Genomic DNA, 17,234 nt, shown 5'->3' on the forward strand with positions numbered 1-17,234 from the left:
AGTCCATTTAACATTCTTAACATAGTCTTCCTATGGGGGATCGCGAGGCTTATTATGAAATCTCTGGACATTAATAGTGACAGCTCACAGGTTTCATTTTCAATTCCCAATGCTAATGTAGATGACACTAGTAACAGGCGGGTGTGCCACTCTCCACACACAGCCCATCTAGTCCATGCCTGGAGACTGAACATCTGCTACTGCCAGATCACTGGGTAATAAGGGGTGACTTCAATTATAGTCCCGCCCGCATAAAAATTTCACTGCAATGACTTGTTATTAACCATAAACATCGTGTGAACATTATTTGGATTAAATAGTTGTAGATATTCTGCAGTTTCCATTGGGGAACTCAGTAAGGCCATGTCTAGCTAAACCAATGACATTTTCAAGGGATTAAACTTTTGGATATTTCAAAGGATTTCTCAATTGAAACTGACGAAAATGACTCAAAGGGAATCCAATGTCATCAATGGGGGTATGCCACTGGATGACTATGGGACCATCTCTGGCGTTTCCCGAGGAGTTGCTGATGATAAAAGGAGACTGGTCCAGGGGGAACACCCAATGGCAGTAAGTAGACCGCTTTCATCCGTATACTTCACTAACCTTATATGCCGGTTGTCTGTAGTTACTGAGCTAGTTACCATAGTCGCACATCTATTATCAAATGGTTGCAGTTGTCAGTAACAGTGGAACCTCCCTTAGCGGACACTTATCTATTAAGGACAACCTCTCTATTAAGGACACCTGTTTTGGTCCCTAAGTGGTTGTTTCCACTCAATTTAACGTCTCTAACCAGGATACCTCTATTAAGGACAGCACTTGCCAGTCCCGAGGGTGTCCCTAATAGAGAGGTTCTACTATATATATATTCGTTCATTCCTGTTTTCATTTAGTTATTTACTGTAGCATTTTCAGTTCCAGTCAACATTTAGCAACAAAGAACCAATTGCAGGACTTTCCTATGCTCTGGGGGTTAAAATTAAGAAGTCTATGAATGTCTATCTTGTTTCTATTTATTTCCTTTTCACCTTCATTCATTTTATAAGAACACTATCTATCAGTAGGCCCTTATTACACCAAAAATACTTTGACCAAAACCTTGCTTTCATATATCTAACCCTTTTCTGAGGTACTTGGGTGTCAAAACCTTTCCCAGAGGACACATAACTCATTTGGATTTCCACTGATTCAGCTCTTAAGAGCTTCCACTAAACCTTCACAAAATTAGATTTTCAATGCTCCCACATAATTTTCGATGGGTCTGTCAATATAGATTTGAAAGTGATTCCCAATTACCCAAAGATCCTCTCTTCATATGAGGTGTAAAGATACATGTTTCAGGGGTTAATATAGGCCCTGGCCTTCTTTCCCAGATCATGTCCATGCCCTCACCCTCACTCTCCCCCATCTCAGCTATGCATACCATTTACACATCATACTCCGTTATAATAAAGGACAGCAGAGAGATGGATTGCTGTGTAAATGATAAATGATGTGCACAAGTAAATTGAATAACAAATTTTCATTTCTAAATTCGTTTGACAGCATGTTGTCATGTTTGTATAATGAATTAGGAAATATTGAAAGTGATTTTATTCAGTTGTTACAGATATCATCCATACATTGAAAACAATGGTCACCATTTCAGTTTGGTATACCAATATGCTATTACTTGCTCTGTGAAAAATGGCCAGCATTTTGACTGGATGGATAGGCTAAAGGGAGATAGTTCCTGATTTCAAATATATTACCTTTTTTGGTCCAATGAGGAAAATCTCTGCTCTGTTATGGACTTCCAGACACTGTCTGAGTCACTCTAGACCTCCTTTTGCTGGAAATGTGAATCTCCTTATTCCAACTTTTTTTGCAGACAATCTTCCCACCCTTTACATGTTTAATCTCATAATAGTTCTAATCAAACAATACTATCATTACTTGACACCATTTCTGATGAGTCTTGTCAATGTAGGTCTTGACTTCACTTGTCATTGATGAATCCATTGGAATGCACTGATTTTTGGAGTGATTTGATTTCTAATGCCGGTTCGTCTGTGACAAACTTGGTTTTTATGGTTGTCAGAAATGATTCGCCACAGTTGCTAGGGATGAATTCAAAATGAAATCAAATGGATATATAGAGTTGAAAGTGGGCTTAAAAGGCGTAAGTAAGATGTCTTGTGTCTGCCTTTCCATTTCCACTGCCTACACCATTCATCAACTGAGGACAATCCAAGTTCCCAGTCCACACCCTATGCCCAAGCTTCCAAGGGTTTCGTAGAGGGTCCCAGTCTAAAACACAAGTTTTGTCCCATAGGTTGCTGGGCTAGGATGAACCAATATGTGCCTTTATGTCACATTGTTTTCTGAAAGTGATGAGCCCTATCATGGTTGTGCCTCAGCCAAGGGTAATATTAGTATGGTCAAGACCAAATACTGAGAGATGAGAGTCCCCGGCCTCAAACATACTATACACAGCTCTGTCCTGTCTACGATGTCACCACGAAGAACCCACTGAAACCTTGTGCCTTCATTGTCACATTGTTTTCTGAAAAGGATGAATCCTATCTCACCAGCACTTACTTATTGACTTTAATTGTTTTGGATTGTGCATCTGGGGAGAGAAAGGGATGATGAACTTTTAGATATTGGCAGATCTTCTCAATCGACATCTATGTCAATTGTCATTCAGACATTTCAACCATTTGGCTGAACTGACACCCACACCAGCCATACTGACTGCTTCTGCCAAAACTGTACCAATAATGCAAGGAGTCATGACAGCAATGTCAGTATTGATCATCATCGGAATATCAATCAGTTTTGTCGCTGAAGGGTCCTTCTGATATTGAAATAGTGTAAGCAGTGTGTCATGTTTATAGCTATGGGTTTCATATTGAGCCATGTTTCTGGTCAAAAGAACATTCAGACTTTCGGTAGTAAGTTAAATGTGATTTTTTAAATATTTTGGTAAGGGTTTGAAAGACACATTGGCTGAGAATTCAATACCAGAGTACAGATACCCTGCATCAGTATACTATGCACTAAACTAAGCAAGGTCAGAAAGCAATAAAGGAAAATGGATTCAGCAACCAAATTATATTGTAATAATAATGAATGCATGATGGCACGAATAATTCATTCTGTGTAATAGCTCCGTTTGAGGGAATTCTCTTCATAAACATCTGTGTTGCTGATTCGTGAAGGATGGTCACTGGGCACGCTCCAAGCATTCCGAGGAGAAATGGCCATGGCTCTTTGAAGACCTTGGATCCAAAATTGCAAATTGGTAACAGGATTCGCCATGAGCTTCAGAAAGAATGACTGCATGTGTTTGTTTAGGTAAAAGTGTTGCTGAATGTCACAAAATTGTGTTCAGTGTAGAAACTGGTACCGGGTGAGCAGCTCTCTGTGTCAAGTTACTGCCAAGGAGGCACAGAAATCAATTTATGGACACTTGTGCAAGATAATTTTGTACGAAATTACATCTTAGCTTGGTTAGTGAGGCAATTTGTTTTACAGTTAACGCTGGGTTCTGATGGGGGCTTACATGATGGCATTGGTGGCCAGATAGGTTCACTTAACTGCCTTTTCGCCGAAGCGTTCATGGCTTTTGTCTACGTTGGCAAAAACAGATGATTGTGAGCCTATCAGATCAACTATCAGTATTGCGTGGTATATGGCACATGCAGCTGAAGGTTTAGGAGTAACCTTAAAAGTGGATTCAGTTGGAACATAGCTTGTTAGCATTGCTGTGGAGAGATCATGGTAGGCCTACCTGCGGAAGTTTTGTTGTCAAATCCCTAGTGTGATCATAAGCCTAAGATGTATTTTGTTGTGCTGCCAGCCTAGCCATTTGTAGCCTAGCAGCCTACAGAAGGTCGGGCTTAAAAGGCTTCTCTGTGTGATGGTGATATATTGGTGTGATACTTATTTGGTTTATGATGTAACCCTTGACAGCAGATGGTGGTTCGCCCCACTGAATGAACTCTGGATGGAACGTGTTGAATGAGTAATTGTCTGGTTCTTGCCCAGTTTGTTTGTCAGTTCTTGATCATTAAGACTAACTTTTCATGCTGTGGTCAAAGTGGTGATACCAATATTAGTTTGAGGTGATCGAGTTCTTGGAAACAGCATTCATCCTTCATTCACAGAAACAGATGGTCACAATGTGCATGATAGCTACTGTCTCATGTCAGACATACAGCCTCCTCCACTGCAATCTTTCAAACATCTTAAATCTTCCTTTGGTGTTCCAGTCAATTCTGCTTCAGCCAATTCAGACATGAGCCAGTTTTGTTTATGGCTTCTTATAATCCATGTCATTTGTTGCTGTTCTTTATCCTGTCTATAGCTTTTGCAACTTAAGGGATCAGTTTGATGACAAATGGATTTAAGTCATGTGTTGGGAATTTGAGTCTACTGATGTTATCATGGAAACCGACATAGCTGGTCACAATGCTATTGTCAAGTCTGATGTGATTTACTCTATATCAACCATTGCTGTAGACTCAGTTGTGCCTCAGTTCAGCATGTCGAGAAGAAAACATCACTTCATCAATGTCTACCACAAATTTACCATGTCCGCCACCGATCACTGCCAATTTGTCCACCTGTCGTTGATTACCGTTTCTGCTCCGCTATTCAATTATCGAGACAATGATGTTATGGAAGCGCCTCACTCTGAGCAGATGCGCCAGGCTTGTCATTCATAATTAATATCGTACAGAATTAGATTCACATGGTCGTCACTGATTGGTCAGTCTGCGGTGGGGTAATGGCCCTCAAGGGGCGCTATATTGAGAAATGTATCATAGAGTGGTTGTTGACCATGTGCGTCATTGGAGGATTTGAGAACAGTCGATGGGGCCAACAGACATGACAGCCATTTTTACCTACATCATCTCATCTTATCATTTCGAAAATCTTCAGAAATTTCCAAAGACAATGCCAATTGATCAGGGTCATCGCAGTGCAGGAACTTTGTGATGCATTGAGGAGAATATTGGCTCTTCTGTTTGCACCAGTTCATGCTTTGATAGAATGGTGTATTTATGTCGAAGTTCCTTCTTTGATGATACAATTACTCACTGACCACTGATGCAATCTTCTTAGTGGACTGCACTTGACAGAAAAGCATAAATGCTAGTAACTTTTTCCACATTTTAAACATTTATTGTTGACATTTGCTATTGGCACAAAATCCGAAATGAAGCATTTGGTTCTTGATACATGAAATAGATAATGCCTGCTTGTGATTGGAAATGGGTCCCAAAAACGCTCTATAACTACATAATTATTGGTCGAAAATGGGGCGACGAGGTCTAATTGGGCCAAATCTCAGCAAACAAAAGTGAGATGATGGTATGTAGTAATGTACATGAGAACAGTTAGATTCCCTCAGATATTTTAGCAGGGAGGATGTTCATTGCATTTTGTTGTTGAGGAGGTAACTCTGGCCTTGGGTACTGTGGCCTTTTTGTCGTAATATCGGTATCAGGCTAGACTGATATGACCCGTCACTATTCAGTCTAAGTTCTTCATCAGGAACCAAGGATACAGGATAGTTGCTGAACCTCTGTTTGTTGGCATCTTGGATGAGCTGATGGTGATTGAATGATGTCTTGAATGAGTTGTTGAAAACTTGGAGTTGATAGGAGACATCAAAAGGCTCATAGTAGTGAGATTCTTTTGGAAAGATATAACTTGTCTACCATTCATGTGGCTTTGGTTTTAGGCTGACATTGGTCGTTTCAATCGATGTGTTTCCTGATCTGAACTCAACCTTTCTCATTCTGATACTGATAAGCTCTTCAAGTTGATCCCTCTTTACACTGAGTAGAACTGGAAGGAGGGTTGAGCACTTAGTCCTACCCTGGGACCAAACTGGGAGCATTGATGATCAGCAGTGGAACATGCTCTGTGTGTGGATTATCTCTCTGATCATGCCTATGAGACACAGCTAAACTTAACTGTTACATTGGTACATAATTGTTAACCTGGAATTGAGATTGGATTTTTACGAAAAAACAATGCCTGGGCCGATTGTTGAAACGTTTGCAATGTGCCTGAGGGTAAGTTTGTCCTACAATATTCCATTTGCATGCATTCATCAATCAATTTCCTCAACCAATAATGCCGATATTTGCCGAGCTCCGATGACAGTCTCAAAGAGCAATCCTGGATGTATGTGTACAGTACTCTTTGCTTTCAAGGTCAGTGACAGATAGATGTTGGCGAGACCAGTGCAATTTCCTAAAGAAATGACTTAACTTATATGTAGTCTGTTCCAGTGAAATTCTTCACCATCTGTATTCTGCATACGAATTCCTCCGACACTACACAAACTTGATTAAGCCACCAACACAACTATAAAATGCAATGATGTGCTTGTTACTGCTGATTGGTGGTACGTGGCTTAGATGTTAAAGCAACCACATCTCTAATTAGCAGTTTGCTCTTCTTAGATATTCAGAGACAGTGAAGCACTTCTCTCCCTAGCAAGAGGAAGGCTGAATTGCAAAAATTGTTGATGAGTCTAGCTGTTTGTTTGTTTGTTTTTATCTTAAATTAAGCTCGTAAATTGTGTTAACTTACATCCTAAAACATCATTGTTGGGTGTGGTGATCTAAGAAATGACACCTTGTTGTGCAAGAAGCTAAGATATCTCGATCAATATTTTGTCTTGTAACTGCAGAGATTGTACAGTAAAAGTATAAAGCAACTCAAGGGACTCAATGGCGTCGACACAGTATTGACTTTCTGCGCTCTAATAACGTTATTTCTCATGCTGAACACCAACCCAAACAGAGTAATAAATGCATATTATTGCAAGTCAATATGACAAGTAATATGACCATATTATTATAGCACAACATCAATGGTTGTGAATTTATTGTAATTGCAGCACATTTCAGACCTGGGCAGCTATTTTTATAATTGTAACTCTACTTGGTAGAATACATGGAGGTCGTCGGAGTTGCTGTCAATATGAATAATCAAACTGACGATACCGGGTTATCATGTCAAAAATGGTTGTTTAATGATGTCAACAATGTCTCGCCCAATCTCAAATTCCCATTAAAGTATCTTTTTTCCAACTCTGCTAAATATCAACCAACACTAAAGCTACTCGGTTCAGCAGTTACCAAAGGCACACAAGCCTTGATATGATTATTCGTAGCCCCGGATTACGCTGTCAATAATATCGTTGATATCGCTACCAAATGTCATTCCTGTAGTAGTCTAACTTCTCTCCTCTTTACACATAATCCTTACCAAAACAACCAGTATTTACTGACAGTAACACAGTGTTTAAACAAGATTCATCAGAACCCAACTCTTCGTCTTCTTCAATTCCACAGTCGATTCTACAGTTGGCAGAGATATTGATTCGAACGCATGCTATACAGATGGTCCAGTGCTTCGACATAGAGGTTGTACATTTAACCATGCATGGCTTGTGTGCATTCTGTATTACGTATTGGGGTACATTCACCTCATATGCAGCTTTCGTATGAAGTTGTGAGGTACTTGATATTGAAATTAAAGATACTCTCCGCAGTCTGTCATTGTAATCATGTGTTTTATGCTGTTATTTCGTGAATGGGAAACTTTATAAGCTTGTAATCTCAGAGCATCTGAAGATTTGCCTTACCCGTACAAAGGCTTTAAACCAAAAAAGCATTTGAAACAGTAATAGATATAGTGTTGTCGCTTTCACCGTTCATGGAGTTTTTGCCGGCCTTCCCAATTTGCAATGCCATCCAGAACAAATAACATTTGCTACCACAAAAATGCCATTAGGTTAGTCATTTACATAAAAGCTATTGTGAAGCGATGTTATTGACTTGGACCAAGTCAACCAGCCGAACTAAATGTGCACATTAATACTTGATCGTTAATAACTGCCATCTGTTTAATATAGCTGGCAGCCATTTTCCTACACTTGCATGATATAGCCCCATTAAGCCTCAGTCATTAGTTTGTCCAAAGCGCCTTGCAGTAGGTTGTGAATTATCGTAAATCCAGCTGTTGCAAAATTGTTTGATGGGTACAGTTTGAAGAATATGTGATCCCTTTGATCAGACCTTAGCTGGTCGCTTTAGTTGTGTTTCTCTCAAATGAAACGCTAAGATGTCCTCAATATCAGTGTATGAAGCTACTAGAACCATGATTAAGAATTTTTTCATCTTTCAGAGTTGAATTTTTTTAAATTTTCAAAGTCAAAAAAGTTTTGGGAATGATGATGTTACTTCACTTTGAGCAGAAAACAAAAAAACCAGTGAAAAATTTTTTTGGACTCAGACATTTTTTGCCGGGTTAGGGTAAGGGTTAGCAGAAAAAAAGTTAAAAATTCTGAAAAATTTTCAAGCTTTCATCTCAGATGTCATACACACACACAGAACATACATTTGACTGAGCATCATTCATCCTGGTTTCAAGCAGTATGAATGCCTCCAGGGATCCAATCCCAGTCGGTCATGTCCATCTCCCCGATCCACACTGAATCTCATTTTATAAATAATGAATTCAGTTCTTACCATCCTTGCGGCCATCAATAGAGCAGGCTAGAGGCATACCAAATCATTGGAACTACCTATGACGTGCAGTCCATCGGAATCGATGTGTTTTAGAGATGCAGAACTACTAAGAAATTATATGTAAGAAATAGCCTTCGTCCTGTACCATGCCATTCCAAAGTCCGCTCCTCTTGTAAGGAGTTTGTCACTGAAGAAAACTCTTGCTCATGGTGACACCTGTACTTATATCTTTAGCAAGTTTTACGCTTTGAAGCTGTTGCACCTAACCCAAAACCTTCTGTTGATGGGCAGGAGTCTGTCATATCTCGGGGTGTTTGGCCCTAAATGTATTCAGAGTACATCCAGTCAGCATTGCTTTTAACATGTTGGAGAGTTGAGCTGTCTGTCAAGTCCATCATGGCAAGGTTGAGTGACCCAATCTAGAGCCTATCCTGGTACTGGAGATATATCACGGATTATGGATCTAACGAATATACTTGTCAAGCAGAACATTCTCATGTGACATGGCTAGGGCATGTACATGTAGGCGGCAACATGGCATTTCTTGCTACAGCTCTACCTTACAAAGGCAACATGAGGCCAGAGGGTAGGCGGCTACATATACCTTCTTTCTGTTAGAGAGTCTGACGTTAGTGAAAAGGACACTCCTTTCTTCAATGTCATGATTGTACAGTGAAACACATGATATTGTTACAGCTGTGTGTACGAGTCGACTATCAAAGAAAAGTAATGTTTTATTGCATATTTCTATGCGAAATGATACTGTGGAGGGACAAGAAATGGGCAGTAAAGAGATAAGGCCAACTATGACCAGAAAACCCATCAGATTGAAGGCTTGGAGTTGGGCAGTGAGCTAAGGTGTTTGTTAGTCCTTGTACTTTGGCTATGATCTGGAACTTTGGTTTTCAATATCGTCACATTATTGTACCACCAGTTTATCACCGTACAGTATCGATTGCACTAAAGGATATCAGTTTTCAGCTCTGCTGCAGCAAATATTTCATAGCCAGTACAGGTGAATAATGAGTTAAAAGCAATAACGATCGCCACCCTCCTTTATTAAATCTGAATGAATTCCTCTGACGTTGGCCTTGACAACGAGATGGTGACTGTTTCCATGGTTACCATTTTTATCTCGGTGAAACAGGTTTTTATGAAATATTCATTTTATCATTTGCGATTTAAAACTAACCAATTGGTTTACACAAAATAATTTATTAGATGTACTGTACATGTGTCTACCATCATGCAGAAAGAGGGCAGATCTGTTTGCAATGATGCAAGGAAGAACAATCATGACCTTGGTCCCTGGTGACAGAACAGTGCTGTCCATCAGCAGTATCTGCTCTAGGCCTAGTGGCTGACTGGGAAAGCACTGGCCATGGGTTCCTCCATGCCTTCTAAAAGGTCAATCTCAGCCTCCTTCCAGGGATGAGTTTCAGCATCGGATTAAGCCCAGCGCCTTCCAGTCATGACCAACTGTTGCAGCCAATAAAGTGTTAACCGTGACAGCTTGCTGGAGATGCAAAGATCAATAGTGAGAGCCAATAGATAAAAGCAGTACAGCGCAATATGCGAGGATAATTTTTTACATGGCTCAACATCAGATTTTATACAACACTGCTGCAAAATATTGCATTGCGAAAAAAAGTGAACTTTTCTATCTGATTATTTGATAAAATAGCGAGTGAGGCCTTTCGCCCAGCTGACAGCAACTGCTTTTCCTACTGATGAAAAAGCACAGTCAAGTTATAAAATATGCTCCTCCCCTCGTATTGAATACAATAATTATGCCTCTGGGGTGATATAAGCATTAAGCTCGGCTGTTTGCTGATGGTTTATTGACCAGCATCATGCTTTACAGGATGTCATCAACATGCATTACATCACGTCATCATCCACTTGTTAGCCACAGCAACACTTGCCATAAGCGGGTGATTGGATTTCATGGAATTACGGCGGGATTCTGCCCCATGATACATGATATCATCAGGCACTTAACCGCCTGCCAGAGGGAGACATTGTGGTCTGGGTATTGGCAGTGGTCATTCTCTCTAAAAGCTTACACCTAAGAATCCATCAAGAACTAAAATAACGCCATCCCCTCGCTAATTTTAATCGTTTTTATGATTTCATGCTGTTGAGTCAAACTTAAACTCAATTCAACCTTCAATTTACCAATTGTATTGGCTTTTGAAGTGAAATCCCCATCGGAAACAATTCGCTGCATTCGTTTACCATAGCAACAGGCTAGCATGCAGGGCTACATATGTACCATGCTCGCAATAGCCAGACATTGATTTTCATCTCCGAGTAACCTTGTCTTTCCGACTGTTGTTGCGGTCAAAGGGATACAGTGGTATTACTAACGACAGGTGTGGCAGCATTTGCGAACTTCAATTGCCAAAGCATCCAGATAAAGAGTAGGGAAAATTTGGGTATGAGATATGTTGGCACCGTTTTAGCTGGTTACAATCTAAGTTTTCTAACGGCAAAACATGAGATAACTTCAAAAATCTATTCTTTCATAACATAAAGCCAAGTTCCCTGGGCAAAATGTTGGGAAGACATTCAACTGCTTCAGGCATATGATGAGAATAAGCTCATACAATCTCAAAGCAAAATAAATTCTGCTTTAAATTCAACATTCCAAGTTTTCTTCCCTTCAAAAGGAAAGCAATCATTCCCAAACACAAAATCAAGGTATCAATTATACTTCACACATATGTAAAAGTCAACCTCTAAGCGTTTTGGGCCTACCTGAAATCTTTTTTCATCTTCAAACATATTTGTGTCAGTTTGTCGCCTTTGATCATTGAGCTAGACAAATCAACTGAAATCCGAACCTTTAAACTCTCACTTGAACTTAAATCGGCTGCTAACAAAGATGACACAAGAGAATACGCCATTCATTGACTTGAAAGTCATAAAAACGGCGTTGGCAAGTCGATTTCAAGCCGTCTGCTTTGAGTAAATGATGTTTCAGAGCACTGCATGAGGTCATGGGGATATATTTGGTGGTTAAGGTTTTCAACTGCTAAAATGAACTGAACAAACATCATGGGTTTCCATGAGGTTTGCTCTCATGGTATGTTGCCATCGCCACAACATTTGAATCACTTGGCATTTTTGACGCAGGCCATGATTTGACAAGTTATGCGGAGACCTGACAGCACATAATCCATTGGCAATCCCACAGGTTTATTGGCTATTCTATGCAGAAACTAAACTAAAAGCACACTCCCCGCGGTGGAATGATATGATTATTATTATGCATCCTGTGTTGATGACACCATGTGTACGCTGACCGAATGACTGTCAAGAATAGCATCATATCGATTTGATGAATCCAAGAATAAATAAAGTCTATAGTCGACTTCATAAGCAAATGTCACTGATCTTTTGGGCCACTGTGCAAATACAACTGGGCAACTTTCTTCAAAGTTAGGATTTTTCTCTAATCTAACTATGGGACCCAACATCAGAAGGCAGTTACATAACTCTTTGAGTAGGCCCCTCCCAATCCTGGGACAACACTTGGGTGAGGGCAGTCTTCTCAGAGTTGCAAAGAGCTTCCGAAAGACGCCCATATCTGTTGCAAAAACCAATCATCTCTGTACATCACCATATTAACTTCTCACCAACATTATGGGTTAATCGCTCTCCGTTCAAAAGAGATGTTACTACCGGCAATCTCTTTGATCTTACCCTCTCTGATGATGTGACAAAAACCACCATCTCTCGCATCTCCATGCATCATGATAATTTTGTTAGTGTGTCTGAATTACAAAGCAATGCTCAGAGGCAGCTGTAATTGTAACCACAGGAGTGATAACATGCTTGGGTGATTGTCTCAGCTCAAATAATTACCGAGATGAATGGAGAATTCATATCAATGTATTGTAGGATGGATGATGTGTTATCACTGTATGCTATAGTCGCTTCCATTCATGGCAATTAGATGAAATAATATCATATAAGGGAAAATATCGTATAATGATATCAAGGGATTATATCATTCCTGCAATAGGCAGTAAAGAGTCATTCTGTCTACTGATGCCTAAATACTGAGGGTATAAGAAAAGTTGTGCACTATTACATATTATTTGAACACAATGGTCTTTTCTAACCCATGATGTCAACATTTACCATGGTGAATGCAGATTTCAGCATGGTAAATCTCAATTCACCATGGTAAATCTCAATTTACCATGGTAAATCATCATTTCACCATGGGGAATTGGGATTCATTTTCGTGAGGGTGCATACCTCTCTTCATGAATATTCATAGAAAGACAATATTTACAATTCTTGTTTGGAAAAAATGTATAGTTCTACCCATTTTCTGCTTTATTTCCTTTCAGTTTCATTTTGTATTCAAATTTGTTAGCAAATTTATTTCGTATAGAAATACAAGGCCTTTTCATCAATCTATTTCTACTATCCTTTTGATAATTCGATCAGAAATTGTTTCAAAATCTCTTGTGTTGATCAACTCTGTGTTAAATTTTTATCAATTTTCGTGGCAGATGGTTTATATTGCTCACTGTACGTGTTATGAATGACAATATGATATGGTGACTTTAATCATATAGACACCGTAGCTGCTGATATATTGGTGCCAGAACTGATGTTGTTGTGTGACATTTTGGAAAGATTTTGTATTGAATATTTGGCATGTTTTGAAGGTTCTTGAACCCAAGTTTTAAACATCTGGATATTGGAATGAATTGTCATAGATTCTTGTTTCACGCTCGTAAACTTTGCCATTTTATCAGTGTATATTGTATCTTATAGCCGTTTGCACATATTTCTAAATCGTTGGCAGAAATTTTGCATTAATGTGTTTAAATGATCAGCGTTTATTTCAAGTTAACTTAGTAGGTTAATAGGAGGAGAGATAAATTGGGCCCTTTCCATTATTTCTCACGACCTGATAAATGACCACAGAAACGTCAAGTTCCATTATTTGCTGGGAGCTAATTAAAAAACTGCTGAGAAAAGTTGAAATCTGTGCAAAAGGCTTTTGTCCTCAGAAATTAAAAGAAAAGGCACAAAGTACTAGTTTTTTCACGCCTGCACTTTTTTCACTTTTACTGTGTAATCTGCACTGAGTGTTTATTGTTATAAATATCGTTGTACAGGGTTTTTACAATGACGCATACCTTGTAAGTAATGTCAGCAGACACATTGCAATACATATCTTCAGTTTGTTTTAACATAGTCAAAAATCATTATTTTGTTTTCTGCTATTATCAATACTCAATCTAATGTAATTTTGTAGAACACTTTTGTTTTCTTTTAACCCTGTTTCTTGCAAAGTAAAACATGTTCTGATAAAAGAGTTGTACTAATCTTAGCTCGTTGGATACCGATGCATGTCACTCGCTCGTGATGAGGACAAGAGATATGACTTTCAGAGTGCATGCCACCCTCAGTGAAGGGGTTAACATAACATTACATGTACAGGGAATACCTGAAGCGTGTCAAAACCATCCTTGGGGTCCATTGGTGTAAGATTGTGATCAATTCATTCTTTAATTGTCACGTTTTCAAGAAATGATAACACAGGAAAAAGAAGCATGTTGGAAACATTCTTGGGGTCCTTTTATGTAAGATATTTCTTGTCCGTCGTAAGAAGCAGGGTTCTTCTAGCTTTCGAACCAATCATAACCATCAAAACAATTATCTTCATCTCATACACTCAATCAGCACTTACTTTACATCTGTAATCATTTGACAGCTTTTCAAGACATTTTGATGTTGTCTGTGAACTCTTCGTCTCAAGGGACACAACATTTTGCCCTAGATGTACTTCATGTTGTACACGCATGTTTCATACCATCAACTCTCAGTCTACGCATGTCAATAAAACTAATATCTCTCAGACTTTCAGACCTAATGATCATCTGTCAAGGCATCTTTGTCATTTAGAGAACTTAATTTTGACAGTGACTCTCTCTCTAAAGCGCTCTGCAGACAAGCGTTTTTAATTGCTGCAATCTGAGATCATGCATGCTTTTATTGCTCACCAATGGCAGGCCGCAGTGATAAAAATCACTCATGAGCACTTGTCAAGGACACATTTTGACTCAACTCAGTCATGTCAATCCTCTTAAAGTAGGCTGGTCCAGATTTCACAACCGGTCAGGTCTGAGTAAACTTTTTTTTCAATGCGTGGTATCCATAAGGTGAGGTTGCCATACAACATTTTCACATCTGGAATGAAACCCATTACACTTTGATCATCCCATGTCATATGTTGAAATCATTCAATACCACACCATAAACTCAATAGAAAGCCACTTTATTTGGAACTGAAGTGTCATTCTTGATCTAGATGTGGGACCGTCTGATTGGAATATGGTACAGCTGTTTATTATTGGCCAGGGGAGTGGTTTGAAAAATATTGAGTTAAGACCTGAGCGTTGACTATGATGTTATCAGCTTTCTGAACAATAGTGGATGATTTGTGATTGAAAGTAGGTACCCCAGCCTGGGAAAATAAGTGGTTTACACTCCTGTCAACTGCAAAATGACCATACAATCATGAAACGACATCAGGCATGTTGCATTTGATGCTGCCTTTTAGACCCCCCTCCCCAGTCCTCACACCCCCCTGAAGGAAATAAACAGCTGCTATTCACTTATTGATTTGTGTTATTAACCTACAGATCCATTGGTATCATAAGCAAACAGTTATGGTATAATTGATCAATTAAAGATGTCGGATTGGATGAAAATATCGATAAATTGATCGTTTGACGATGTTGGTGAAACCGATGGTGATTGATATAATCAATGTTGTTGTTCATGTTTGTTGTGAATGTGGGGAATTTTGCAAACAGCTAAATAAGTGATCCAAACCTTTGAGGAAGCAACGAATAATTATCTCCACTTTTGCTTGAAAAGCAGTGGTAAGCTTAGCTGTAGCTGTGACTGGTGTGGCTTGTTTTCCTTAATGGGACTCGTGCGGCTATAGGCAGAAGCTCAGCAGGCAGATGCTTTCTGTATCTTCTTACCATCAGCACTATTTTCATGCCAGTACGAGGAAGATTTTCATTCATACGTCAAACCTGACCATTCTCAAATTGTGTATACTTAGACCGCCAATTGAATGCCCAGCTTCTGCCTCTAGTGTCCCTTTAAACGATTGACAAAGAAGCTTCAAACTTTTATCAAAACATGTAGGAGGAGTCAAATTCAACAGGCCTTCGATGTTCTTATTTCATTGAAATGACCCAGCCTATCGAAACCTTTGTTACCGGTATACTGGTAGGCCCTAATAATGAGAATTCAGACAGTAACTTCTTATGTCACACACAGCTAGGCCTAGTTATTACGACCAGTATAAGTTTGGGGAGGTTTTCATTGAGATAAAAGTTGTTGTCATGCAGTGGCCTGGAGTCACCCTGTCTCCTCCTTGCATCAAGTTCAGTACGTAATTTGAGTCATAATGACAATGGCTTCTGAGCCACTGTGGGAAAAGGTATTTGGATAATCCTATACACCAGTCACTTTTACCTATATCTTGCATTCACCATATCAGATGTTACAAGAGAAAGCACTATCATCAGTTTTTGTGACCTGAATGTGTACAGTGCCTGTTACAGCATAACGAGCCCTTACTCTTGACTGCTGAATCTTTCTCTCCTTTGCTAATTTTCAAAGTTTGTCCTCCATATTTCAGAGCGACGAGGAAGATGGTGGTATCACATTCGACACGAGAAGCAAGGACGAAAAATCATGTTTCTTCAGGGATGGCAAGAGAAGAATAGGTAAGGTTGGGTCTATCCAGAGCAGAATTCTGGAGGCTAACATCCTAATTGTATGAATACCAAGTTTCAGCAAATTTGCTTGCATGATAACTGCACAACGACATTCTGTATAACAGCATTTCTATTTTGCTGATCCACCAGTAAATACACAAACAGGACCACTCCAGTACCAGCAGAGGAAGAATTGGCTCAATCAATCCTAGTCAAAACTTGTTAGCATTTCTAACAATTGCCTGATTATTTGATTGGGTTTTGGAGAAGGCTGCCAACCCTCTTACATGTCATCTCCCTCAGCGACAGGATGATCACTGTCAGGTTACCAGCATACTCTGTTGTCATAATTAAGCCAGTTTGGTGGCAAATGTTAAAGGACCAACAGAGTTATCAAGGGCATTATTACCAAGCTGTCAGCAACTGACTCCTCTTTTACCCAACTGTTGTTGTTTTTATCATAAAATATAGCACACAAGTACAGCTCTTTCAAGTGTCGAGCCGGTTCAGCTTTGAATTACATGTTATTTCAGCTTTACATCACATTATCGCAATATTGTGGTGTCTATGGTATGATTCCCTCGACATCTGTTTACACCGTGGCCTATTGAACACACACAGCATGTACAGCATGCGCCTAGCTCTACCTCTGTGCCAAGGCCTATGCAGCCATTGTCTGTACAATTAAGCTCCTGTAGAAATCAATATGTATTAAGTGACTAATCAATGCCTCCATCGATGGTCAGATGCACATGGCGCCATCTATCATTAATCCTGTAGATTTGAGGTGAACGTTATATCATTTGAGATTATGATTTCGAGGACTGAACATCACACTATTGGGATGTATGTTTATACAAGGTATTGGTGACATCTGGGGGTGGGGATAAGAAACACTACTGTCAATATCGAGATTGTA

At 39.4% G+C, this 17,234-nt stretch overlaps 1 protein-coding gene across 7 annotated transcripts in view; it reads left to right on the forward strand.

Annotated features, from left to right (window-relative positions):
- The first annotated feature begins 223 nt into the window (after positions 1-223).
- Positions 224-17,234, forward strand: part of LOC135496609 (anoctamin-7-like) — a 36,176-nt gene continuing 19,165 nt past the window's right edge. For 4 of the 7 annotated variants that reach the window (XM_064786027.1, XM_064786026.1, XM_064786028.1 and 1 more), the window contains exons 1-3: positions 224-573; positions 13,691-13,714; positions 16,237-16,324. In XM_064786027.1, coding sequence (XP_064642097.1) covers positions 445-573; positions 13,691-13,714; positions 16,237-16,324 — 241 coding nt within the window. In that variant the 5' untranslated portion in view covers positions 224-444. Of the gene's footprint in view, positions 574-2,078; positions 2,168-5,422; positions 6,078-13,690; positions 13,715-16,236; positions 16,325-17,234 lie in introns of those variants that run through there. The other 3 variants (XM_064786029.1, XM_064786031.1, XM_064786032.1) reach the window with 3 other exon arrangements.

The sequence above is a fragment of the Lineus longissimus genome, chromosome 12, assembly GCF_910592395.1.
Source record: "Lineus longissimus chromosome 12, tnLinLong1.2, whole genome shotgun sequence".
In the NCBI taxonomy this organism is placed as follows: domain Eukaryota; kingdom Metazoa; phylum Nemertea; class Pilidiophora; order Heteronemertea; family Lineidae; genus Lineus; species Lineus longissimus.